Raw genomic sequence first — 24,423 nt, 5'->3', positions numbered from 1 at the left:
AGCGGGAAGGAGGGCTGGGGGTGCTGCGGGGAGGCGAGCGGAGGGGGCCCGCGGCGCTGCTGGGGGGATGGAGGCGCCCGCGGCCCCGCCCCCGTCGCCCGCGCGCTCCCCCAGCGCGCCCCCAGCCCCGGCGAGAGGAAGCGGGGCGCCGGGCGCGCGCCCCCACGAGGGGGAGGCGGGGGCTGAGCCTGGCGGCCGGCCGGGGCCCCCGAGTTGGGGTCGGGCGGGGCGGGAAGCCCGGCGCGGGGGCGGGGGCGGGGCGAGGGCCCGAAGGACGGTCCGCGTCAGCCATCCGGGCCGGAGCCGCGGAGGACGCTGTGGCCTCGTCTGCCTGTTTTCTTCCACTTTTTAAAGGAATATGGTGAAACGGGCACCGTTTTTAGCGTGCAGCTCTGCCAGGGTTGACGGGTCCCCCCGCGCAGGCTCCGCCGCCTTCAGGATGCGGAACCGCCCGGCCCGCCCCCCTCTTTCTTCGAGCGGCCCCGCGAGCCCGGCCAGGCTCCTCCGCGTCACGTGAGCGGGGTGAAGCAGGGATGGCCTTGGGGTCCGGCCCAAGGCCACTGGAAAGGCGGCCCCATTCCAGCCCTGCGCCCGCCGGGGACGTTCGCGTTGACTGCGGCCGCGGCGTGTGGCGCTCGGGCGTGTGTGCGGGGGTGTTTTCCCTTCGCGCGGGGAACGGGGGCCGCGGGGGGGCTCGCTGGGCTGTGAGCCCGGGTTGTGTAACTTCCCAGACGCCCCGAAACGCGTTCCACGCGCTGCGGGGCATCGGCTCCCACCGCGGGGTGCAGCGTCCAGCCCCCCGCATCCTGGCAGCGCGGGGTGCGGCGTCCAGCCCCCCGCATCCTGGCAGCGCGGGGTGCAGCGTCCAGCCTCCGGCATCCTGGCAGCGCATGGTACGGCCGGCTCCCCCCATCCCCCGATCCCCAGGGGTGCGCGCGGTGTCTCTGTGGCTGTCATTGCATTTCCCTAACGACAGTTCATGTACTTCATGGCGACCCGTGTGTTTTCGGCATCGCCGCCCCGTCTTTGGTGTGCCGAGTGCCCAGACTCCTCTGTATCCTCTGGGTACCAGCACGTTAGCAAACACGTGATTTGCAAAGATGTTTTGCCAGGCTGCGGCTTCCCTTCTGACTTTTCTGACAGCCTCATGGATGGAGCACTAGTTCTCAGGGTCGATGAGGTCCGTTCTGTTCACGTTTTTCCTTCACAGTTTGTGCATTTTGTGTATTTTGTGTGTGTGTTTGCCTAACCCACGGTCACAAAGGTTCTCTAGAAGTTTTATAGTATTAGGTTTTACGTGTAGGTCAGCGTTTCAGCTTGAGCTAATTTTTGTACATGGTGCAAGGTCTGAGTGAAGGTAATGTTTTGGTTTTTTTTCCGAAGGTTCAAATATACTTTATTTCTTTAATTACGCCGTATTTTAATGGGTACACAGTACTTTCACTTGGCATCAATTATGTGTTGGTTTTGAAACAATTCAATATGACACCAGCTGGGATGATTACTGATCTCTCCATTCCTTTGGGGTGACTCTCCCAACGGGACAGGTTCCATTCTGTTCCAATTCGTATTGTTGTACGTGCCCATGTAGCAACACAGAAAGTGGCTCCACTAGCTAATACAGCATTGCCATATTTGTCATGGCGATCAGGTGTCTGTTTCTGGTGGATCTGCCTTGCTATCGTTTGCTGAATGCTTTGAACTCGGAGTCGACTTAGGGCATTTTTGGCCAAGGGAAACATCGTGAAGCTGCAGCCAGAACTGTGGCAACTGCAGCTGCTGCTTTGTTGGGCCTTAGCATCACATATGCCTGCAGAGAACCCTGTTTGGTGGTTGGTTGGTTGGTTGGTTGGTTGGTTTGCAAAAAGATATCCAACCGGTGCAGCTCACTTGTTGAAGGCGACCCCGGAGGTGGCTTCATGGAGATGCCTCCACAAAGGTGTCTGTGGCACCACCCTGTCCCCTGGTGGCTGGGTTCCCGGGAGGTCCCAGGGGCAGATTTCCAGCAGTTCTGCAGACAGCACAGTGACTTCTCTGCCCTTGGGGATCCGGGGCTGTGCCCCCTGGCAAGGCCTCTGCCTGCGGACGGGACTCAGCCACACCTGCTCTTCGCCCTCGTCCTCTGGATGGATAGCATTTCTCGTACTAAACTTCCCTCGTTCGAATTGCCATGTTGCTTCTGTCCGCCGATGGCACCCTGAATGACACAGTCAGGCGCGAAAGGGACACAGCATTTTTATAAAACTCGCAGAGACCCATGACATCCATACCGTGGTCCGCCCTCGGGTACTCACTCTGTGTCCTCAACCAAGTGGTCGTTATCCGTGGATCCAGGGCCATGTTGTCCCACAGAAAAGTCTAGGTGGTGGCCCAGGATTAAGTTTGCATCCCCTAGGCCCCCTTGGACCACCTAGGCTGGCCAAAGGAAAGAAGCCTCTGCCCAGGAGGGTCAGGGTAGAATCTCGACTGTCCTAACTGGACCTGAATAGCTCCACCCATCTAAGAGGCTCCACCCCACCCCCCAGAGGGGCTCCTCTCTGGGGCAGCCACGTTCGGTGACTGAGCTGCCTGACTAAGGTGTGCCGGGCGGGAGGGGGCCCAGATGGGGTCTGGAATCGACCGCTGTGGAAGGCCGCTCCAATGCTCAGCAGCCCCGGGTCTGTGGGCGGCGGGAAGCGAGGGAGAGCCCTCTGTCCCATGGCCTTTATGATGAGGGAGGCACCGTTGTCAGACTGCAGGTGAGGTCGAACACATGAGCCCGCTGAGTATCGGGACGCGAGGCTGTGGCCGTCAGCCGCTTGGCTTGGGGCAGGCGCATGGGGGAGGCGATGGGGCACGGCTCACAGCCCCGAGAGGCTGTCGAAGTCTGGTGGGGTCGACGTTCTCAAAGCCGGGGCTCCCCGCCCCACTTCTGGGTTCCGGGTGGATGTGAACCCCGGGCGACACCATCCAAACCACCGCACAGCTGCGTCCTTGGAAACAGCCCAGGGGACAATGAAAATATAACGGGTCTCATCGAGGGGCCGCGAAATACAAGTGGCTTAGTCAGGGGAGAGTGCGCGTATCCTCGCCGTGGCACTCGGGGCTGAGGGAGGCCCCGCGCGCCAGGGCCTAGCACCCCTTCTGCCTTGTCCCACTGGCCTCTTGAGACACTCACCCGCTGGCCGTCCAAAAGAGCTGGCCTGCTCCGGCCATCGCCCCACACTCCAGCGAGGCCCAGGAGCGACGACGGGAGAGCGTGACTTTCCTTTTAAAGACAGGACCTGGGAATGGGCCCTCTCCTGCTCACACCCCACCTGCCGGAGCTTAGTCATGTGACCGTGCTTGCTGCAAAGAAGGCTGGGAAATGTAGTCTTTCCCTGGATACTGTCTGAATAGAACTCCAGGGTTCTGGTGACCATCAGTCTTGGGCACAACTTTGTCACAGGAAAAATGGAGAAATGGAGACTTAGGCCTCTGGGTAGGTGACCCTTCCGGACAGCCCATCCCGCTGCCCCAGGCCCTGGCGACCTTTAGACTGGGGTCAGAGGTCACACAGTTCCCTTCAGACAGGTGTCCAGGGCCATGTGGAGCATGGGTGCCCGCCCCATGGTATCAGAGCCGAGTGGCTGTGAGGGGTCCAGCTGGGAATAACTGTCACGTGCGCGTCACCATTCCTCTGCTGTGGACTCCGACGGCTCCGGGGGCCGAAGTGCAGCCGAGGGTCGGGGTATGGGGAGGAGGGGACGGGAGAGGACCTGGGAGAGGAAGGGGGGCTGAGGGCAGGCCCGGGACCGCGGACGGCCTCCCTGAGCACAGCCCGCCCTGGTGACTCGGGCCCTCCTGACAGAGGCCTCGGTGCCGTTGTAGACAGAGACACCGGGCTAGTGGTTGCGGCTGGGGGAGGGGTAGCTGTTTACAGGCGTGGGGTTCCCTTTGGGGTGACGAAAGTGTCGAGGAACGAGGCGGAGGAGCCGCTTGCACAGCACCGTGAACGTACGAAGCACCACTGAGTTGTACAATTTAAAATGGTTAATTTGTCGTTACGTGAATTTTGCCTCAGAAAAGATAACAGGCGAACGAGAATAAACAGAAGTCGGCTGTGACCCCAACGTCCGACCCCGTGAGCACCAGAGCATCTAGCTCGTAGCTTCCCGGGTCTTAGCATTTTTGTGACACGGGGACACGCACAGTCGCACCCAGCCCACAGGATGCAGACACGCGGCTGCGCGTAGGTTATGTAGTGGGGTCACAGCATGAAAAAGATGGTCTAAACGCCACAGCACGAATGGGCTTCCGCTGGGCATCGGCGTCTCGTTCCGCCCCCGCCCCCGCCCCGGGCTTCCTGGGGGGTCCGGGCTCCGGACAAAGTGCCCCTGCTCCATCGCAGGGCAGCCGGTGGGCCCGGCTGCGGCCAGCCTCAGCAGCGTGTGGGCTGTGGCGGCCTCTCGCTCCCTAAGTCTGTGCCCCGTCTTGACTCGTTAACTTGGGACAGGTTCCTGCAGGGGCCACTTCTCGGTCAGGCTCCCAGCGGGCTGCTTGCCATGATGACGCACTCCACACAGCCCACCCTGGGGTGCTGAGGAAGAGACCAGCCGTCCTGGGGAGCGGGTTGGGGTCAGGTCCTTGCAATACAACTCGGGGGGTGGCAGTCCTGGGGGGTTTAGCCTCCCACTCGCTTCCCTCTGTGCCCGTGGCGTGGCCTGACTGTCCTCGGTGGCCTCACCGTCACCCCCACCCCCATTCCCGCTCCAGCGTCCAGCGTGCGCGTGCTCTTTCCTGCCTCAGGCCTTTGCCAATGTCGTGCCCTCTGCCAGGAATCGCACCCACCACCTCCCTCAGCAGCTCCTTCTGGGTGGGGCCCGGCTCGAGTGACCCTCTCACAGAGGCCCTCCTGATCTGATGTCACTCGGGCCCCTGATGCTGGCTTCCCCGGTGGACCAGGACCCTCCTCCACCCCCGCCATCTCTCCACGGGGCCCTGAGCTGCCCATAGCCGCGGTGAGCGAGCCCGCCTGTGTGCGTGATCACTGAGGCAGCCTTCACCGCGGCACGGGGCACATGTGCAAACACGCAATCCACACGTGGATGCATGCGCACAGGATACGCACACACACGTACACACATGGAGACACGTGCACGCGGACACACGTGCCCATGGACATGTGGAGGCGTGCACGGGACACATACACACACGTGGAGACGTGCACAGGACACGTGAACACGCACACTCACCTGTGTGCAGCCAGCTCGCGCACTCACGCACATTCGCACACAGCAGGGCCCAGGCCAGAGCTGCTGACGAGTGTGTGACCGTGCAAATGCTCGTCATGCAGGGCCCAGGCACAGGGACGACTTGAGCAGCAGGCTGACCCTGCGGCTGTTGTGGCTGCTGAGTCCATGGTCCCTCTGCCTCCCTGAGGCTGGCTAGACCTTGGCCTGTACCAAGACTTTGTGACCTCTTCGTCCCCAGAGAGGCTCCTGCAGGACCAGCAAAGGTCAGGATGGGGGTGGAGGCAGGGGAGATGGGGCGGAGGTGGGGGAGACTGACCCGCGGTCTGAGTCAACATTGGCAGGGCCTGGCCGCCTGTACATCAGGATGGTGGCTGTGACCAGTGGTGGCTTGTGACCGGTGGCAGTCACAGGCACTGACAGGTGACATGGGTGGGCAGCGTTAACCATGGTTAGAGGCAGGACCCTGGCGTGAGACTCACGGGTCCAATCCTGCCCGTTACTGCCATGAGTGACTCAGGGGTGGCTCGCTCCCCAAGACCCAGGTCGACCGTCTGGCACGGGGGAGCACAGGTGTACGACTTCCAGCGCCCACCCATGTTCACTTGGCCGGCCTTGCAGCTCCAGGAGAGATTGGTGGCCGCTGGGAGGGATCAGTGGCCGGTCGGACCTCACCCCGCCGCTCACACACCTGCACCTGGCGCATGACTGCACCGTGACACCTGTGCGGGGCCCAGGAGGCCCACGGCCCTTTCCAAGGGCCCACAGAAGTGGTCTCGTTTCTCCTCACATCGGGAGGTAAGAAGTGAACTCTTCGGGTTGGAAGTACATTCATATTTATACCCACACAGTCACAGAATCTAACTTTCGGTGTGTTTTTGTGGAGGAAGGAGCCCGCGGGAGAGGCGCCGGGCCCTGCGCGGAGGACCGGAGCTGATGGATGGAGCCCGGAAAGACGCGGCATGCAGAGCGGAAAGGGGGCCGGGAGGAAGGGGGGAGGGAGGGAGGAGGGGCCGCGGTCTCCCCGCCAGGCGCTGGCTGCCGGGAGCAGACCCCGGCTCATGCCCTGTGGCTGGTTGGGGGGCTTGGCCGCTCAGCTAGAGGCAGCCTCCGGGCCCCGTGGGCTGCGCCCTGCTCCATGTGCACTGAGGGGACACGGGAGACCGTCTGTGCCCTGGCCCCGAGCTGAGCAGGTGGACAGACTGGGCTGGGGAGCTCGGGGAGCTGGCCCAGGGTGTGTGGGGGACTCTGGGTAACTGCCAGGTGGGTGCTCGCCCTCCTCCCCCAGGACCGGATCTGCTCCCCCCACCCCCCCACCCCACTCTGCAGCAGGGGCGGCTTGCACCCTCCTGGGGTCTGTGCACTAGAGGGCAGTACTGCCCAGCTGTTGGCGAAGGCCAGGCGGGTCCCCACGTTGGGCAGAGATGCAGAGAATCTAGGGGCCCGCACTGGGGTTTGGGCCCCAGCTGGGGAGGGAGCGCCAGATGAACGGCAACAGACTTGGATGTCAGATAAACAACGAAAAACATTTCCTGGTACAAGTACGTCCCACATCTTACGTGGGATGCACTTATGCTGAAACAGTACACTCCCTGTTACCTGCCGGTTCACACTCCGTGCCCTGTGTTTGCATTTGCTAAACTGGGCACCCCTCTCTGGGTGGGGCCACAGCTCTGGTTCCAAGATCATTAGGTCAGTGCCTGTCTGGATGAGTCACCAGACGGCCACGCCTGCCCGAAGCTCTGACTCAGGTCAATGTTGGCGGTGGCACCGGCTGACAGCAGGCAGAGGCAGGGCAGGGTAGGCTGAGCTCCGGGACCTGCCTGTGACTTCTCATCCACTCGCCTTCACTTACCCGTCCAGGCCTGTGGGTGGCGAGGGGCATGGGACGGGGCGAAGGCCGGGGTGAGCACTCTGGGAGGGCGGCTCCAGCGGCAGCCGGTGCTGTGAGCTCTCTGGACTCGTGCGGTGCACGGCCTGCCCACTGGTCCCGGGCAGCGTCTCTGCTTCCTCCTCAGCCGGGGGCTGTCCCTGGTCTCCGCCTGCTGGGCCTCCTCTCCGGTCCGCGCTCCGCGAGGGTGGGGGGCGTTCCCTGGTATTATTCATGAATCCACCTGGAGTTTAACTGGGTTTGTGACTGGGGCACAGCTCTCGCTTTCCCACCCTCGGGGGCTGCTGCTCAACCTGGTGCCATTGGTCCCGCACCCCACCCTCTCGTCTGAGTGAGAGCATGCCTGGACAGCGGGGCAGAGGCCAGAGCTCAGACACCCGACCCCCTGAGACGGGGTCTCCTCTGGGAAAAGGGAGGGGGGCCGACGGAGGGACCCGAGGCCTCCGTGCGGGCTGCCTGCACCCAGCACCCCTCTGCCCTGCCGCACGCAGGCATGCCGACGTCCTGCCGCTGACTTCCCGGGGACCTCCGACTGTCCCGATATACCCCGTGAGCTGGCAGGCTACAGGCAGCACACACGCACCTCTTCTGGACTTGAAAGGAAGGAATCCTTCATTTCTTCATTCATTCATTCATTCATTCGTCAAAGACTTTGGGGCGCCTGCTGTGGGCCAGGACCCGTGCGGGCTCTGGGATCGGAGCAGAAAGCTGCGCAGAGGTCTCAGGGGGCTGGACACAGAAGTTAGGACTGTGGGAGTGAACTGGGCAGGGGAGGCAGCAAGGCTGGGGACAGGAAGCCCAGCTTGCTGCCTCCCCGCCAGTGGAGGCCCAGGGCCTGGCCGGACCCTGGGTCAGGCAGCACAGTCCCTGGCTGGTGAGGATAGGAAAAGGGGTTCCATGGACAGTAAACTCCCAGAGTGACCTGATCATAAATCTCTAACCAGCCCCCGCACCTCCGCAGGTCACAGTGGGAGGTCACGCCCTAGGCGAGTAACTTCAGTGACAGGCTCGTCTGTGCCTTACACCAGCCCTGTCTGCTGTTTCTGTGCGTCCGGGTCAGCACGTTTGAAATACGCTGTCACCCTCCTCCCCAAGAGAGCACGCATCTTAACTGTCCTGTAATCTGATCGCCACCCCGCTTCCTCCCGCCTCCGTGTGTGTCATACCCCCTGCACCCCTTTAATTCCAAACGCATAAAAGCTGCGGAAGTCATTCTCGGGAGCATTTGGGACCTTGCTCCCCGGCAGATGTCATCATTTTGGCGCAAATAAACTCATAAAAACTCTCCACAGGTTTGGGCATTTCTTAAGTCGACAGCCGGCTCGGAGGGGACGGAGGGCACCCAGGAAGCCCTGCGTGCGCTGCCTGGGTCGCCCCAGGAGTGTGTCTGTGGGGCAGGGGGGTATCTCGGCTGCGGAAGAGACCAACGTAAAATGAGGCCCCGCGTCCCCGCGGTGGGCTTCGTCTCCCTGTGTCCCTCACCCCTGTGACCTGGAGGAGACCGCAGCCCACGGCGGGGTGGGCCCCTGGCCAGCGATGGGGCAGAATCCAGGCCTCGCAGAGCCGAGCTCCCCACCTCACTCGTCTGCCTGTCTTGCCGAGGGGCCGCCCGGAGGAAGAGGGAGAAGCCACTCCCTGAATCAGCGAGTTGGCATCTTGGACTGGGTTTGCCGAGGTGTGGTCAAGGCCCTTCCGGACCACGTGGGCAGCGCCATGGGCGGAAGTCCTGCCAGCCACAGTCAGGTCAGGCGGGGCGTGGTGCTAGGAGCTCCCGGGGCTGCAGGGGCGGCGGGGCGGAGCCCTCCTCCCCCTCCCCCACCCCTCCCCCACCCCACCCCCTTCGCCGTGGCAGGAGCCGGGCCGGCCCTTCTCCAGCGTTTGTTCCGCTGTCCTCCCCCTGGCGACAGGCAGGACGCAGGGCCAGGGCGTGTCCCCGGCCCTTTGGCCCAGAGAGGTCACCCTCAGCCAGTGGCCCAGACTGAGAGTGGGGAGAGGCAGAGGGTGGCCTGCGGGGCCTCCAGTCCCAGCCAGTCCCGGAGGCTGGCCTGGGCAGCGCGTGGACAGCTGGCCGAGTTGGCACGCCAGCTGGAGCAGGGGTGAGGCGGCCAGAGGGCAGCCTGCCCTCGGAAGAGCTGCTGGGGGTGGCGTTTCGTGCCCGGCCTGCCCCACCGGGCCCCCAGGAGCCTCTTGCTGTCCCCTGGGCGGAAATGAGGAAGCTGAGGCCCAGGGAGGAAGGGTGGGTCCAGGTCTCCCGGGGGGCTGGACAGGGCCACCTGGGTCTGGCCTCGGGCTCTACGGCCTGCACCAAACCCTGTCTTGCTGGCCAGGGACCCTGGGGTGTCTTCCTACCCTTCCGTTCCTGTCCGGTGGTGGAGGGCTGGGTGAGGCCATCTCCGAGGACCCATCTGAGACCTGGGCTATGCCGACCAGTGTCAGAGGCACGCAGGCCCGGGCTCCAGGCCCTCACCTGGCGTCTGCGCTGTGCCTCTGCCTTCCGGCCCCCCTCCCGCCTCGCGCCCCACATACTGGTACGTCCACACGGTTTTCCACTGGCCCCTGAGCCTGGGCCACCTGTCCCCAGCTCCATGTGCCCTGGCCTGCACCCCCGGAGCCCTGGCCGCCCCGCACGCCCGGGAGTTCGCGGCCCCAGCACCGGCCACTACATGGCCCCAGGAATCAGGCCTGGAGGCCGCACCTCATCTATGTCTCAGCACCAGCCCATGAAAGATTCACAGGCCACTTCCTTTACAGGGGGCAGGTGGCATCTGCACCTGTGGCACATCCACCGAGAGGTCCGAAAACACACAGGCCGGGGCAGCTCTGCCTCAGCACCTCACTCGGCTCCTCTCCGCCCCCAACCAGCTATGCGATCGGCTGCTCCCCGGCCCACAGGCTCCCGGTCTGCGGCCACAGAGTCCCCTCCAGCTTTGTCCTGGTCTGCTTTCTCCCAGACAGGTAGGGAGAGGGATGCACCTGCTCGGACACATGAGAGGCAAGGTCGGGAGTGGCCCAGGCTTCCGCTGGCCTCCTGGGAACTGGCCTGAGACAGGTGTTCCTTTCACCTCAGCTGGCAAGGACACTGAGGCGGGTGACCTGGAGACGGAGGCCGGTCACTGGCCTTCAAAGGCTGGGCACTGGCCCCTGCCCTTAATGCCACTGGCCCCTGTTCTTGATGCCACCCTGCCTCCTTCAGCTCCACTCCCAGGAACGCTGGGCCTGGGCCCTTCCCTCCAGATCCACCACAGGCCCCGCCCGGCCCCCAGCGGGAGGGCGGGCTGGCAGGTGTTCTGGTCAGCCCCTGGCCAATCTGCCAGCCGGAGCCGGCGTGTTCCCTGTGCCCAATAGCAGTCTCCCCTTAGATGTGGGCTCCCTGGGGCCTCAGGAAGTGGGGCCAGCTCAGCCTCGATTGTGTCACCTGATGCCATGTGCTGTCTGGCTGCGTCCCAGCAAATGCCCAGGAGGGCTCTCAGCTGCTGTCCAGCAGGGGATGGCACTGACTCAGCGCTGTGCCCGCCTGGCGCCTTCTCTGGGAGCTGTGGGGCTCAGGGTACCCCCAGAGGGTCAGGCAGGGCGCCGCACGCCCCTGCCCCCCAAACCGGGGCTTCCCTTCTTTCCCATGGTCTTGGTGGGAGCTGAGTGGCCCCCAGGCCAGTCCCTGCTCAGCTGAGTTCATTGAGTGAGAGCAAATCTCTTTCCTTGGCATCTCCACCAGCCGAGAAGATTATCTGGGCTTCACTTTCTGGAGAGAGGAGTCTGTTAGCTTTCCAAACAGCAGGTTACAGTCAAGTACTGAATGTTTGTTTCCAGCCCACACCCCGGAGTGTCTGCCTCCACTGGCCAGCCCCCCCCGCCCCGCGACCCCAGGGATGACACTGGGGAAGGAGGGGAAAACGCGGAGCGGCCTCTCCGTCTGTCCCAGGGTGCAGCGCTGCGTGCGCCCGGCGTCCGGTGGGGCGGCTGGTGACTGGGAAGCAGGCATGGTGTACAGTGACAACTGGGTTAGCTTCCTCCTGTCACTTACCACCTGGATGATCGTCACCCCTGGGAGCCCCGGTTTCCTATCTGTAAAATGGGGGTGCATTTGCTCTCAAGAGGAGTACTTGCCGCGCTCCTACCGTGTGCCAGGCGTTCATAGTTCTCAGTGCTGGTCCCACAACAGTGACTGGGACAGACACGTCCCGGTGAAGCGGCCGTTGTGGGAGGGGAGGACCACACACACAAGCAAACGTGCGATGGGACGTGAGGGACCCGTGGTCCCTGGGGAAGGGTGCTGGGTTGGGAGCTGAAGGACGGGAAGGCAGCCCTTTCTGCCTTCAGGTTGGTGAGGACAGGGTACACTCATCTGGGAGGGACCCTCAGGACCCTCAGCCCCAGATGCCGCTAGCCCTCCTTCCACAAGCCCGCCATGGGCGACCCAGCCCACGCCCACCCCTCCGCCTCCCGGCTGTGCCCAGCGTCACCCCCAGAGTCTCTTTGTTGGCTGCCGGCCAGTGTCCCTTCCTTAGGGGCTCTCGGGCCTCCTCTGAGGGGGCAGCATTGACCTGACCAGGACTGGGAAGAGGGACAAGCTGGTCCCTTTAAACTGATACGAAATGTGGCCGGAGGGACGAGAACGCTGCTGGGCTTTGCTGCTAAACGCCTGCCGGGGCAAAAGGCAAAGGCAGCGGTGTCCCCGGGGGCAGGGGACACGGGCAGGAAAGCGTCCCCAGGGCCGGAGGCCCCTGCTCACCTCGAGAGGGAAGCTTCTGTGCGCGAGGAAACAGATTTTTGGGGGGAGGGGTCAGTGAAGTATTTCAGTAACAGGTCACTTCGGCATCTGAAAATAGGAAGGGGCCCATCGCATAGTCTCAGGTGCCCTGCAGAGCTCCAGGCGCAGGTGGCGGTTTCGTCAATCGCAGCGAACCCAGGTGCGGAGGGCCTTGCGGAAAGGAAACTCGGTTTCGCGAACTCGGATTTGCGGTCAGAGGCCTGCGGGCGGGGCCCTGGCAGCCCCCCCACCCCCACCCCCCAGAGCCACCGCCATCCCGCGGAAGTGAATGCCGCCGCCTGAGACCTGCTGCTGGCCCCGAACCAGGAGCCCGCTGGTGACACGGCTCCTGGCACCCAAAGCAGGTACCCGAAGGCCAGCTGGGTCTCCCCGCAATCGCCTAGGGGACCCGAAGGGGCAGGCTGTCCTTCCAGGTGGCCGTTGTACAGTCGGGCGCGGTTCAAGGGGTCCCTCTGTGTGGCAGCCAGGCTGGCACCGGCGGCGACGTCCTTGGGCCGCCTTTGGAGCTGTGGTCAGGGCTCAGGGGCAGTGGGCGGCCCTGGAGGTGGGGGACACGGGGCAGGCGAGGAGGCCCAGACTTTGGGGGGGGCGGAGCCAGGGTCCCAGCCACCAGGCTGCGGGGGATGAGGGGACTGAGAGGGGCCCAGGCGCCGGAGACGAGGGGACGAGGTGACTAGCGGCCCGGGAAGCGGGGCCTGTCGCGGGGCGAGGCCGGCAGGGGCGGGTGACACGGGGCTGGGCGGGCCGGGGTGGGGGCGGCGCCGGAGCCGGGTGACCCGGCGGCCAGGCAGGCAGTCGCCCGGCTGGCGGGCGCGCCGCACCTAGCCGCTGCCCCGGCGAGCGCGCTCTCCCCACCCGCGTCGCCCCGCCCCTCTGCCCTCGCAATAAGGGGCGCGGGCGGGGCGGGGCGGAGGGCGCAGCGCCGCCAGCCCACAGGTCGGCCTCGCTCCCGCCGCGGGAGCCCAGGCTGGGAGCCCGAGACCAGCCCGTCGGGGCCCCGAGGGCGCCGCCGGCGCGCGCGCGACGCGGCCATGGCGCTGTGGCCGTGGCTGAGCGCGGCGCTGCTGCTCCTGCTGCTGCTGGTGCAGCTGAGCCGCGCCGCGCGCTTCTACGCCAAGGTCGCGCTGTACTGCGCGCTGTGCCTCACGGTCTCCATCGCAGCCTCGGCGGTCTGCCTGCTGCGCCACGGCGGCCGGACGGTGGAGAACATGAGGCGAGGGCGCGGAGGGGCGCGGAGGGGCGCGGAGGGGGCGCGCGCGGGCGCGGAGGGGCGCGGGCGGGGCGCGGAGGGGCGCGGGCGGGGCGCGGGCGCGGAGCTTCCGCTTCGCCAACTTTCTTCTCCGCTTTCCCTCCTTCCCGCCCCGCCCGCGCCCCTGCCCGGCTCCTGGGCGGGCGCGCGAGCCGAGTGCGCGACGGGGGAGGCGGCCTGGGATGGGTCCCCGGGAACCGGCGTCACAATGTCCCCGTGCCCTTGCCCAGAGCTGGGGCAGGCAGGACTGAAACAGGGCTCGGCCTCGCTCTCCGCCGCGTCCCTGCCAAGGCGTGCGGGGCGCCAGGCGGCGTGGGGCGCAGCAGCTTTCCGAGAGGAAGGGGGCCAGGTCAGGTGGGAGAGGCTCGATCCTGCTGCCCCCCGCGGGGAAACCGAGGCTGGGACGCGGAGCTGGTCGCCCGGCGGTGTGTGTGTTGGGGGGCGGGGGGGGGTCGCCCGAGCGCCGCCGCCGCCTGGACCTGCGCACTGGGTACGGGGCGTGCTCTCCTCTCCAGTCGCTCGCCACGCGGCCAGGTAGGTGACCAGCGCACCTGCTCCCTGGCGGCAGGGCAGCGTCCTCTCCTTCCCTTCCTCTGCTCAGGAAGGCGGGAGGCCCGGCGCCACCGAGGGTGTTGTTGGGCCCTTGGGGTTCAGCTTCAGCCCAGGTGAAGGAAGGGGCTGGTGGCTGGAATTTCCCTTGGAAGTCTCCCAGGCCCCCCGGAGCTTAGCAATGGGATGTGTGTGTGAGGTGGGGGGCTCATCTGCACCGACGGGGAACAGTCCATGGGGGCCTTTCAGGGCTGGTAGGGGGCCTGGCTACAGAGAGGGGGCTCTTGCCCCCCTTCTCCGGGTTTCCGGTGGGGCCGTGGCTGTTGCTAGCCTTTCTCTCTGTGGCCTTGGCAGTGGCCTCTTGGCTGTGGCCTGCTGTGTGGATACGGTGGTCTCTGAGGCCTCCACCCATGTCGTTACAGGGCAGTGGGTGAAGGTTCCTGGCTTTGGGCCATCTCTCTGCTGATGCTGCTGGGCGTGGCCCACTCAGGGCCCTGTCTTCAGGGGTTTGTAGGTTTCTGTGGCACCGAGAGTCTGTGCTAGCCAGGGCAGAGGGCCGGTGGCTGCTCAACGAGACTATAGCTCCCCGCTCAAAGTGGCCGGGCCAGCGGCCCAGGGAGCTCAGGCCCCAGATGAAGCCCGTCCCTCTGTCCAGCGAGTGCCCTCTGGGGGTGGGGCCTGTTTCAGGAAAGAGCAGTTCCTGGGAGCTGGACTCCCATCACCCCAGGAGTGGGGCTGGGCTCTCAGCAGGCTTCCCGCAGGAGTGACAGATCCTGGAGGTGACCCCCTCCCACCTGCTCTGCCTCAGCAGGTGGCCTCTTTACCAGCGGCTTCCTTGTAAGGCCCCACTGGCTCCACCAGGAGTGCCCTGGACGTCAAGGCCAACTCCCAGGGATCAAATTGAAAGTCACCAGCACCGCTTCTGACGCGGTGGTTGGACCTGGCGGGCTGGCCAGACGAGCACACGGCCCTCCAGCCCCACCCTGCTCGGCCTCGGCCCTCTGGCCTCGGCTTGCTCCCCTCAGCCCAAGTCTGGGCTTGAGCCCCCAGCTTCATTCCAAGATTCTGGCCGACTAGGGTGTCCTTGTCGTGACCCCGGAGGCCCCGACGGTGCTCGAGCGAGAGCTTCCTGTGCCCTTCATTCCCCAGGCACAGGCTCTGCAAAGGGGCCACCCAGCACGTAACAGCAGGTGTTCTGTTCTCCCCAGGGTCTCACAGCCTGCGCCCCCAGGTCCTACAAGGGCGGGTCGCAGCAGTGACTCCCAGCGATGGCGGGGCTGGGCGTAGGGACGCGGAGTAGGGGTGGGTTGACTAAACGTGACTTTCCAGAGGGATGTGGCAGCAGGGAGCTGGGACAGGCAGAGGCGTGTGTCGCCCTAGGTGTGTCCAGGGACAAGACCCAGGATGGAAGGGGGCTGAGTGAGCTACAGGCTCCCTCCCCGCTCCCGGGCCGGGACAGTTCGTCCCGGGACCCCTGAGCATGCTGGGTGCCTGGCTGTCCGCGTTCCGGCCCCAGCCGCTCCGGGAAAGGGTGCCCACTGCACCCAGGGCGGCCGCCACTTCCACCTCTGGGCACCTGCTGTGCTGCAGCCTTGGGGCGGGAGCATCGTGTTCCGATTTAAAGATAAGGAGTCTGAGGCTCAGAGGAGCACCTTGACCAAGGCCTCCGGGGAGGAGGTGGTCGTCCAGCTAGGACTCGGCAAGAGCCAGGACACAAACCCCCAGAGCGACCCCAAAGGCGTGCCTTCCCCTTTCCTCTGTGCCCCCCGGCCCATGGCTTCCCCGGCCGGCCATCCGCTCTGCCCCTCCCCACGGGCCCTGGGTGGGCACCCACGGAGGCCTTTCTGTTTAGAGTTGAGTTCCGCATGTGCCAGGAACGGAAGAGAGGACGCAGGCTGTTCTGACCGGGCTGGGGGCTGAGATCAAGGACCTCCCCACCCCTCTGCGCCCACCGGGCTGGCGGTGCCCTGCGTGCAGGGCCGGGGGCAGTCCCGGGAGAATTCTCGGTCCTGGGAGGACTGCCCTCATCCCATCCACTTGGCAGAGGGAGTGAAGTCCAGGGGGGCTGCGCGTGAGCATAGGGGTTCGGCTGTGGGGTCAGGACACCCTCCTGATAGCGGCTTAACCAGAGTTTACTCTTTCATGCACCAAGGGAGGCCAGAGCTGGGCAGCCTGGGCCACGGAAAGCCTCCTGCTCCCTGTCCGGCGGCCCTGCTATACTCGGGGCCCAGCAGGCTGCCATCCTGGCAGGGTCTCCGGGTACCGGCCCACATGCTTCTGCATCCATCCTGGGGCCAGGACCTCGGTGGCGTGACTCTTGGCCATGGGGAGGCCGGGCCGTGGGGCGCTCGGTCTGTAGGCCGTGCCCACATGGTACACCGGGGAGGAGAGACTGGGCACAGCTTCGGCCACACGGCTGGGGACTTGTTGCTGCCGATCAAGGTTTGAACCCAGAACGGCCCAGTCTCTTGGCCAATGGCCAACCGTGTGGCTGGGGGGGCCGCGTGGACGGGGTGCCTGGCGCTGGCCTGGGCCCCCGTCTCAAAGGAACTCCATCCTGTTTTGGGGGTGGCAAGGGACATACTCTCTGAGGCCCGTGGAGCAGATCCCCCGCCGGCCCTGGGGACGTGCATAGGGTCGCATAGAAAGCTCGTCACTTGGGGGCCACCTCGTCCCAGGCCGCTGGCATTCACTTCGCTCTTGTACTGCCTGCCTTTGCCCCTCTGGGAATCCACATACCCCCCCGTCCCATTCTGGGCACCTCCTTGTGCTCCAGCTTGTAGGATGCTTGTTGGAAATGCCTCCGCTCTACCAGGTGGCTTTGCTGGGGCCTCCCCGAGCAGCTCGGTGGCTCTGTGTGCTGCCTTCCTGACAGGGCTGGAAGATCGCCTCACCGCACCCCTTACTCTGGGGCCGCATCCCGCAGGGTCTGGCTGAAGACTGGCCCGCCTTGGCCAAAACTGCTGCCCAGGTCTCCCGAGAGCCACCCAGACCAAGTCCAGGGGCTGAGGGCAGAGGTCAGCAGGCTGCCCCGCCTGGCCTTGAGCTGCCTCCCAGCGCCTGGGGGGAGTGGGCTGGCTGAGTTGGGGGGCTCTGTTTTCATTGGCTTTGGCTGCCCTGGTCCGGAGGTTTCACGGGCGTCCTGGCACACCTCCCACCCCACAGGCAGAAACCGAAGCTTAGGGAGGGAGATTAAGGGCATCAGCCAAGGTCACAGCTGGGAATAAGGGAGTCAGGATCCTAATCCAGGTCTGCCTCACCTAGAGCTTGAGAGGGGCACAGGCGTCCTCGGGCTGAGTGCAGATGGTCCCAGGGGGCTGGCTGCTAGGAGCCAAGTGCGGGCTCTCTTGGGCCTGGGAAGAATCAGACGTTCATGGGGCTCGCTTCTAGGCCAGTGGTCCTAGTCTAGGGTGAGTGGAGGGCTCCGGAAAGGTCCAGGGAGGGTGAAGATATCTCTGCTTGGGGAGCTGGGTGCTCCTGCAGGCAGTCGGAAAGGGCCTGCTCCAGGGGCCACCTGCCTCGCTGCGGAAAACTCACAGCGGTCACCCACCTGGCAGCCATCGGCAGTGCTTCTGGCCGGGCACCCAGCCTATCTGCTGGCTGGCTCCTTGGACTTCAGGCGACTTTGGCTCCACCCCCACTGGCCTCCCTTGGGGAAGCAGGGTCATGAAATTGGGGACTGGAGGACGTAGGACAGCAGCCAGAGCTGTGTGACCCTGTCCCAGTACCGCTGACACCTGCCCCAAGCTTTGAGGGAGAGGAGGGCTGGTGGTCAGGAACGAGGCCCTGGAAGGGGGGGCAGCCTGGGGGTGCTTTGAGGTTCCCCCTAGAAGAGGGTGCAGAGCCCCTCCCAACCCTGCTGGGGGCCTCGGGGAGGCCTCAGGACCAGCATCTGGACCTGGGATCTCGTAGTTCTGAGCGCTCGCCATCCTGGAGCCTCCGTCAGCATGCCTTTGCCTGGCATTCATCACCAGGTCTTCAAAAGCCAGGCTGAGAGGTGGGTTTCGGCCCACCCTGGCCTCCCCGCCGTGTGGCCCTGGGCAAGTCGCTCAACCCTGTGGAGCTCTTGGCTTCCTTACCTGCAGGGCAAGTGTAATGAATGTGCCTTGCGGGGTTATTGTGCCAACAAAACGGGCTGGTTCGCACAGAGCCCGCTGCACACACAGGTGTGCAACGGCTGGCAGGGGTGGCTGGGGTGGCTGGGGTCCCAGCGACCTGCCATCTCTGCTTGGCGCCAGGCGCCCGGACACGTCCCCGACTGCGGGAGCCTCTGCAGAGCTCCGCGGAGTCCTCCGTCCGAGGAAACACCGTGAAAATGATAATAGGCTTTATAGACAACCTTGAAAATGTGAGCGGGACATTGGGAGGAAAAAACGGGGCCACCTGTGGAGAATGGCTTGTCCCCTGAGGACGTAGCTCGCCGTGACCGCGTCCCGTGGCTCGCTGTGACCGCGCTGCCCTGGAGTTCTTGGTGTGCAGGATGCGTTGCTTGTAAAGCGCAGGGAGCCGGCTGCCGTGGGGGCCTCCGTCTGCTGCAGCTCCTGAGGCATCGCCGGGCCCGTCCGTCCCTCCCCGGGCCTTTGGCCCTGGCAGGAAACCAGGCGGCGGCCCTGCTCCGCTCCGCGGCGGGAGTTCGCACACAGTATGTTTCTTAGTTCAGAAACGGCAACAGTCTACGATTCACCCTTTAAATATGATGCAGGAAGCAAAACAGTAGAGCAAGCCCCGAAGAGGGGTGGAGGGCCGGCCACGCAACGGCGAGACCGTCCCTGACCGCGAGCTGCGCACTGACACGCCGCTCAGGTGGCGATTTGACCTCGTGTGTGTTTTTACCGCAATTAAAGCCAAAGTGTGGCTTTGAGTCAGGGCCCTGCTCTGTTGAGCAGCTGTCAGTAACCGGTCTGGGGCTGGAAACCCCCGTCCTACAGGACCGTTGAGAAAGTCAGGTGACCTGGGGGGCAGCGATCTGGGAGCATGCGGCAGTCCTGGGACAGGACCACTTGGGTCAGTAGGTAGCACATCCCCAGCCCCCTGCCACCCACAGTGGGTGGGAGGGACCCAGGGGCTCTGCAGGGAGCCACAGAGCGAGCTCACACGTCGGACAGCGTCACCCCCAGGGCCGACCCCTAAAGGGAACCTGTTCTGTCCCAGTGTGAGCGAGGTGTCCCTGCAGAGCAGGGGGCCGGGGCCACCTTCCTTCCCCGCGTTCCCCACACCCAGGCAGCCACCTGCCAGCACAGTGCCTTTGGATGACTAGAGCTCAGAAGACACAGGTGTCCCCTGGACATGGCTGGTCACGCCCACTGAGCGTTGCTGGGACGAGTTCAAGTTCATGGGTGCTCCAGGCAGCCTCGTGCGGGAGCAGGTCTGGAAGGGCGTGGCGTCCAGTCAGGAGTTTGGGTGCATGCGCCATCCTGACCGACTTTGCCTGTGACCGCGGCGAGTCCTTCGACCTTCCAAGGCCCGTGTCCTCATCCGTGGAGGGGAGATGCTGGCCTCGCCCTACGGGACGGGGGTGAGGGGTGCAGTGGCCTTGGTGTGCCCGGCCACACGAGTCCCCTTAGTGGTGGCTCCTCCATTGTTCTGGAAGCTCCTTCAGCTCCTGGCAGAGGTCCCCACTTGCTCCCGATGCTTGTTTCCTTGTGTGGCACGGCCTTGGGATGGTCACTTCCCCACTGGGTGTGGGTGGGGGGGCCAGCCTCCACAGGGGCACAGGGACGTCGGTCACTAACACGCCCTGGGGGGTCTTGGCCTCCACCACGCCCCCTACCAGCGGGGTCCTCACTTGGCTGAGCAAGCAGGGGTGTGGGGTCAGGGCAGGACCCTGGGGTGTAGGCGTGGAAGTGGGCTCCCTCTTTTTTGCCGAGCGTCTGCCCCCAGAGGCTGTGCTCCCATCTGGCTGGCGGGAGGCAGGGTGGCTCTCGCCGTCCCCCTTGAGGGCCAGGGCCTGAGGGCTCCGGTGGGCACAGCAGCTCAGGGTCATGTGGCCGGCCTGTGAGAGGGGCAGCGGCCCCGTCTGCTGTGGAGTCTGCCGTGTCTCTGTCTGCGGTCCTGCCCCATGGCGCCCTCCCCAGGCCTCCAAGCTGAGGGCAGCGGGACCTCCGCTCACTGTGCCCTTCCCCCCTTAGAATAATCAGCTGGTTCATCCGGTCCTTCAAGTACCTGTATGGCCTTCGCTTTGACGTCAAGGGCCGCCAGAAGCTGGAGGTGGACCGCCCCTGTGTCATCATCTCCAACCACCAGAGCATCCTGGACATGATGGGTAGGCGGAGGGTCCCGGCCACAGGCTCGGTCCGGGACGCTGGCCCTGGGCAGGGGAGAGGGGGACAGTGTTTCAGGGAGGAGCAGGCGGGGCCTGGAGGAGCTGGCAGGGGAGGGAGGCTGACGCAGGGCATCTGGGCCTCCCTCCAGCCACGGGCCTCAGGCTGTGTGACGAGCAACGAGGCCGTGTGTGTGCCGCACACTGGGCACAGGGCCCTCCGCTTGCCCACAGCTGGGAGCTCCATTTCAGCCCCATCTCTTTATAGGCGGAAAACTGAGGCTCAGAGGCCAGTAGCCAGTGGGAAGGCATGACTCAGCCCAGGCCCGTCGGTGGTCAGGGCCCAGGGCTAGTCAGTCTCCCTCCTCCTTGGGGAGGCGGCTGCAGGCTCTGAGGCCTGTCCCTCCCTCTCTCTCTCTCTCTCTCTCTCTCTCTCTCTGTCCCTCCCTGGGGACTGGGCGCCCACAGGCCTCATGGAGATCCTCCCCCCACGCTGTGTGCAGATTGCCAAGCGTGAGTTGCTCTTCATGGGGCCCGTGGGCCTGGTCATGTACCTTGGGGGCGTCTTCTTCATCAACCGACAGTGCTCCAGCACTGCCATGACCGTGATGACCGAAGTGGGCGAGCGCATGGTCAGGGAGAACGTGAGTTTCGGGGCTCGGGGCTCGGGCCTGCCGGCTGGGCGGACACTCGCACGCATGGAACGGCCGGGTCCACACGGCCCTGCCGTGCGACTTCTGCTAGGCGGGAAAGAGCATGTCCCGGTGCGCGGCCAGGAACTGCGGGGCTGGGGTCCCTAGGAGGGCGAGGGCCACGGCCCTGCCTCAGCGGCCGCCTCTCTCCCCACAGCTCAAAGTGTGGATCTACCCCGAGGGCACACGCAATGACAATGAGGACCTGCTGCCTTTCAAGAAAGGCGCCTTCTACCTGGCGATCCAGGCCCAGGTACGTGGCAGTCGCCCTCCGGGGCAGCGGGGCGGGCAGCTGGTCCAGGCCGGCTTCAGGCTGAGGGTGACTGGCCGGCCGGGCTGGAGCTGCTGGCGCCCAGGGACCACCCACCGGGCGGGCGGCAGGGCCTCAGCACCCCTCCCGCAGCTGGGCCCTGACCTGCCAACCAGGGCCCTTCAGGCCCCTCACCCACTCTGCGTGTTGAGGCCGGAGCCTGGTCGGGCCCAGTGGCCAGCTGGAGTAATGTTGGTCCCCACTGTACCTGCTCCTGGAGCTCTAGGACCCCCACTTTGTAGCTGGCCAGGCGAGGGGCCCCCCTGAGAAAGCTGGCTTGGTAGCAGAGGTGGCAGGCCTGAGCTGGCCCTCGGGAAGGCTGTGCCGAGTGTCTGTTCAGGCCCCTGGCACCCCTGGCCAGGGCAGAGCTCGGGAGTGGGCTGTGGGTGCAGACCAGCAGGGCCCACGGCGTGGGAGGGCTCAGGCCGCAGCTGGACAGGGCCCTGCGCAGAGCGAGCCGAGAGCTCCGTGTGGGACCCTACTTTTCTGCTCCTTGACTTCCAGGGGTGCAGTTTGTCCCCGAGGTGTCCTGGTGTCTGAGGGTGACACCAGGAGAGGCTGGGGGCACATCCGTCCAGGGGGTGGGGTTTCCCGGTGGGTGCGGGGCGCCTGTCCCAGCCCTGGCACTGTGCTGGGGGACTCGTGTAGGACAGCCACCGTCAAGGGCTTTCGTCCTGCTCGGCTGGGGTCTGGGGTCTAAGTGGCAGCTTTTGTCCTGTCCTCCACCTGTGACAGGTGGCCTCTAGTGCCCCTGGTCCCGGCCCTGAGCGAGGCCAGGTGAGCCCTCCCGCCAGAAGCTCCCGGCTAAGGCCTTGGGATGAAGGAACCAGCAGGAGGAGGGGCCCCGAGCTGGGACCCTCCGGAGCCCGGCTCTGACCCCAGCTCTGCCCGAGCAAGGCTCTCCCCACTCTGGGCCTGCGACCCCTCTAGCCAGCAGGTGGAGACCACCCCTGTCATGTGCCTGAGGCTTATGTCACTCCCCTTGGCCAGCGGTGTGGGGGAGGGGTCATGGGCGGGGAGGCCGGATGCCGCATTCTGTCATCTCCCCCCGCCCCCCACCTCCCACTACCAGGCCCTGCTCTACGGAGCCTCCCTGTGCTCCCAGCCCCCACACCCAGCCCCTGCCGGTGCCCCGAGAGGCTCCTGCCAGGGGCCTCCTACCCCAGGCACTTCTGGACACTGCAGTCCCCATTGGATTTGACCCTGGTGTCTCGCAGGAAGCCCACCAGGCCTCCCCTAGCTCGGGCTGCCTCTGGCCTCTTCGAGATGGGAGGGAGTTTGGGCAGTTTGGGGCCCCACCTCCCTGGATAACCTTGGGACCCAGTGGGGGACACGTACAGATCTGATGGCGTGTGCTAGCCCGGGAAGGCTTCCTAGAGGAGGCACTGCTTGAGCGAAGGGGTGCAGGATGAGTTTCTGGAATTCTGGGCCACCCAACCCATGAAGGGTGTCCCAGGCCCGGGGTCGGCGTGTGGAGGGGCCCTGGGGTGGGACAGGGAGCCTGTCTGGCAGCCACGGGTGCGACAGGCCCAGGACGGGGCGGGCGGGCGGCAGGGCTCCCGACACGGCGCCCGCTGACGCGCGGTCTGGGAGCTCGGGCCGTGCTCAAGCTGCCCGCGTCCCCCGTGCACAGGTGCCCATCATCCCCGTGGTGTACTCCAGCTTCTCCTCCTTCTACAAACCCAGGACGAAGCTCTTCACCTCAGGTAGTGTCCCCACTGCCCGCGCGCACGGCCTTCCTGTCCCCATCCCTGTGGCGTTTCTGCGGGTCGCTGTCGGCCAGACCCCCGCCACACAGCGCCCCTCGGGGAGGTGGGGAGGGGTGGTCTCAGCCACGGGCCTGTTCCCAGGTGGGGACGCAGGCCCCCAGAGGGCGGGTGGGTCCCCGAGTTCGCACGCACGTCCAGGCCGTGCACACAGCTTGGGGCTGGAGGTAGGTGCCTCCTGTGCTGAGGGGGCTTCCGAGCCAGTGTGTCCAGGCCCGACCCCTGGGGGCAGCAGCCTCTCAGGCACCCCCACACCCACCGGCCACAGAACTCGGGGCCTCTGCCTTCCCTTCCAGGGGACGTGGAAGTGGGGCGCGGGAGGGGAGGGGGCAGGAGGGTCCTTTCTCAGGGAGGAAGGGTTCCTTGCCCAGGGGTGCTTACCGGGGAGCACACGGCTGTCTGAACCCACTGAGACTACACTTAGGAGCTGCGTGTGATTGTGCCAATTATCAGCCAAAACCCAACCAGCCGCCTGAGACTGGGTGGGTCTAGGGAAGGACCCACTGGCTGCCCCCTCGGGGGGCTTCGCAGGGAAGGCTGGTCAGTGCCTGAGGGGTAGGGGGCTTCGGCTGGCGTGGAGGTGAGAGGCTGCCGTGTGGGGGCCTGGGAAGCAGGCACGGGTGGGGCCCCCGCCCCCTGGGGTTGTCGACACCCGTCCCACCCCCCAACAGGAACTATCAAGGTGGAGGTGCTGGATGCCATCCCCACCAGCGGCCTCACTGTTGCCGATGTCCCCACACTCATTGACACCTGCTACCAAGCCATGAGGACCACGTTCTTCCGCATATCCAAGATACCCCAGGAGGACAGGGCCACCCCAAAGCCTGGTGCCCAGCCAGCCCAGTAGCCAAGACCTGGGGCGGGGCAGGACCTGGCTAGAGAATGGCAGGGGGGACCCCTGCCCTGCCCCGGCTGCCACATGGCGATGTCCCACATCCGCGGCTCCCGGCTTTCATTCCGGCCAAAGAGCGGGGAGCCCTTCCAGGCCTTGGAAGTCCTCGCGCAGGAGTCAGCCGGAGCTTCCCCAAGCTCGAGGGCAGGGCCTCGCCCACCCTGGGCCTCCAGCACCCAGGCGGAGCAGGCCTGATGGCCAGGGCTGAGGCCTCCACCATCCTGTGGCCGGGACGTGGCCTGCGCCGGGGGCGTGGCCTGCGCGTGGGGTCTCAGGGAGAGGTGGGCTCTGGGGCCCTGCGCACCCCTGCCGGCCCTGGGGGCCTTGGGAGCGAGTGCGCAATGGGACTGCACTCAGTGGTTTTTTTTATAAACGAGCTCTTAGAAGTGTCTGGTAAGTTGTGGTTACTTGGAGGGCGAGGGGCAGGGCTACCGCCGGCTCCGTCTGCACGAAGGACAGTGGGGGCGGCTTGGCCTGGGCAGCGCGAGGGACTTCCGGGCTGCCTGGCCTCCCTTATTGGCACCCCACCCCCCCGCAGTGTTCCCTTCTGGGGACTGGGCCCACGGTCATCCTATAATGCTCTTTCCAACGGGTGAGGTTGTCCACCGGATGAGGGGAAGTCCGCGTGCTCAGGGGTCTGGCGGGCACTGGGCAAGGGGGCTGAAGATTTGCTCTTTGGCCACTGGCTGGGGCTGGGGCCAGCCTGTCCCAGGAAGCCGTCTCTGGCCAGCGTCACCTTCCCAGAGGCCACCCACTCCATCCCCTTTTGGAGAGCGGGGACCCAGAGCCCATCTGGGGGCACCCGTGGGGCGGGAGTGCCCCTCCGTGCCCCACGGA

At 65.4% G+C, this 24,423-nt stretch overlaps 2 protein-coding genes and 1 pseudogene across 3 annotated transcripts; 2 read left to right on the top strand and 1 right to left on the bottom strand.

Annotated features, from left to right (window-relative positions):
• Nucleotides 1–229: 229 nt before the first annotated feature.
• Nucleotides 230–6,311, top strand: LOC120599769 (uncharacterized). Its single transcript, XM_039858863.1, has 4 exons — nt 230–782; nt 820–893; nt 5,832–6,008; nt 6,101–6,311. The coding sequence occupies exons 1-4, from the start codon at nt 534–536 to the stop codon at nt 6,309–6,311; spliced, it is 711 nt and encodes a 236-aa protein (XP_039714797.1). The 5' UTR covers nt 230–533.
• LOC120599800 (cytochrome c oxidase subunit 7B, mitochondrial-like) lies at nt 1,385–5,159 on the bottom strand (annotated as a pseudogene).
• A 2,311-nt stretch (nt 6,312–8,622) lies between the features above and the next one.
• AGPAT2 (1-acylglycerol-3-phosphate O-acyltransferase 2) lies at nt 8,623–23,977 on the top strand. 2 transcript variants are annotated; one of them, XM_039858895.1, is made up of 7 exons: nt 8,623–8,844; nt 9,853–9,893; nt 19,796–19,929; nt 20,395–20,570; nt 20,776–20,871; nt 22,562–22,634; nt 23,366–23,977. In XM_039858895.1, exons 1-7 carry the CDS (start codon nt 8,638–8,640, stop codon nt 23,539–23,541), a joined length of 903 nt encoding a protein of 300 aa, XP_039714829.1. In that variant the 5' UTR covers nt 8,623–8,637; the 3' UTR covers nt 23,542–23,977. The 2 variants fall into 2 exon arrangements, with proteins under 2 accessions (XP_039714829.1, XP_039714830.1); XM_039858896.1 differs by lacking the exons at nt 8,623–8,844; nt 9,853–9,893 and adding an exon at nt 12,791–13,082.
• Nucleotides 23,978–24,423: the final 446 nt, after the last annotated feature.

This window comes from Pteropus medius, unplaced genomic scaffold, assembly GCF_902729225.1.
Source record: "Pteropus medius unplaced genomic scaffold, Ma_sr-lr_union100, whole genome shotgun sequence".
Lineage (NCBI taxonomy): Eukaryota > Metazoa > Chordata > Mammalia > Chiroptera > Pteropodidae > Pteropus > Pteropus medius.
This window is presented reverse-complemented; position numbering and strand designations above follow the sequence as displayed.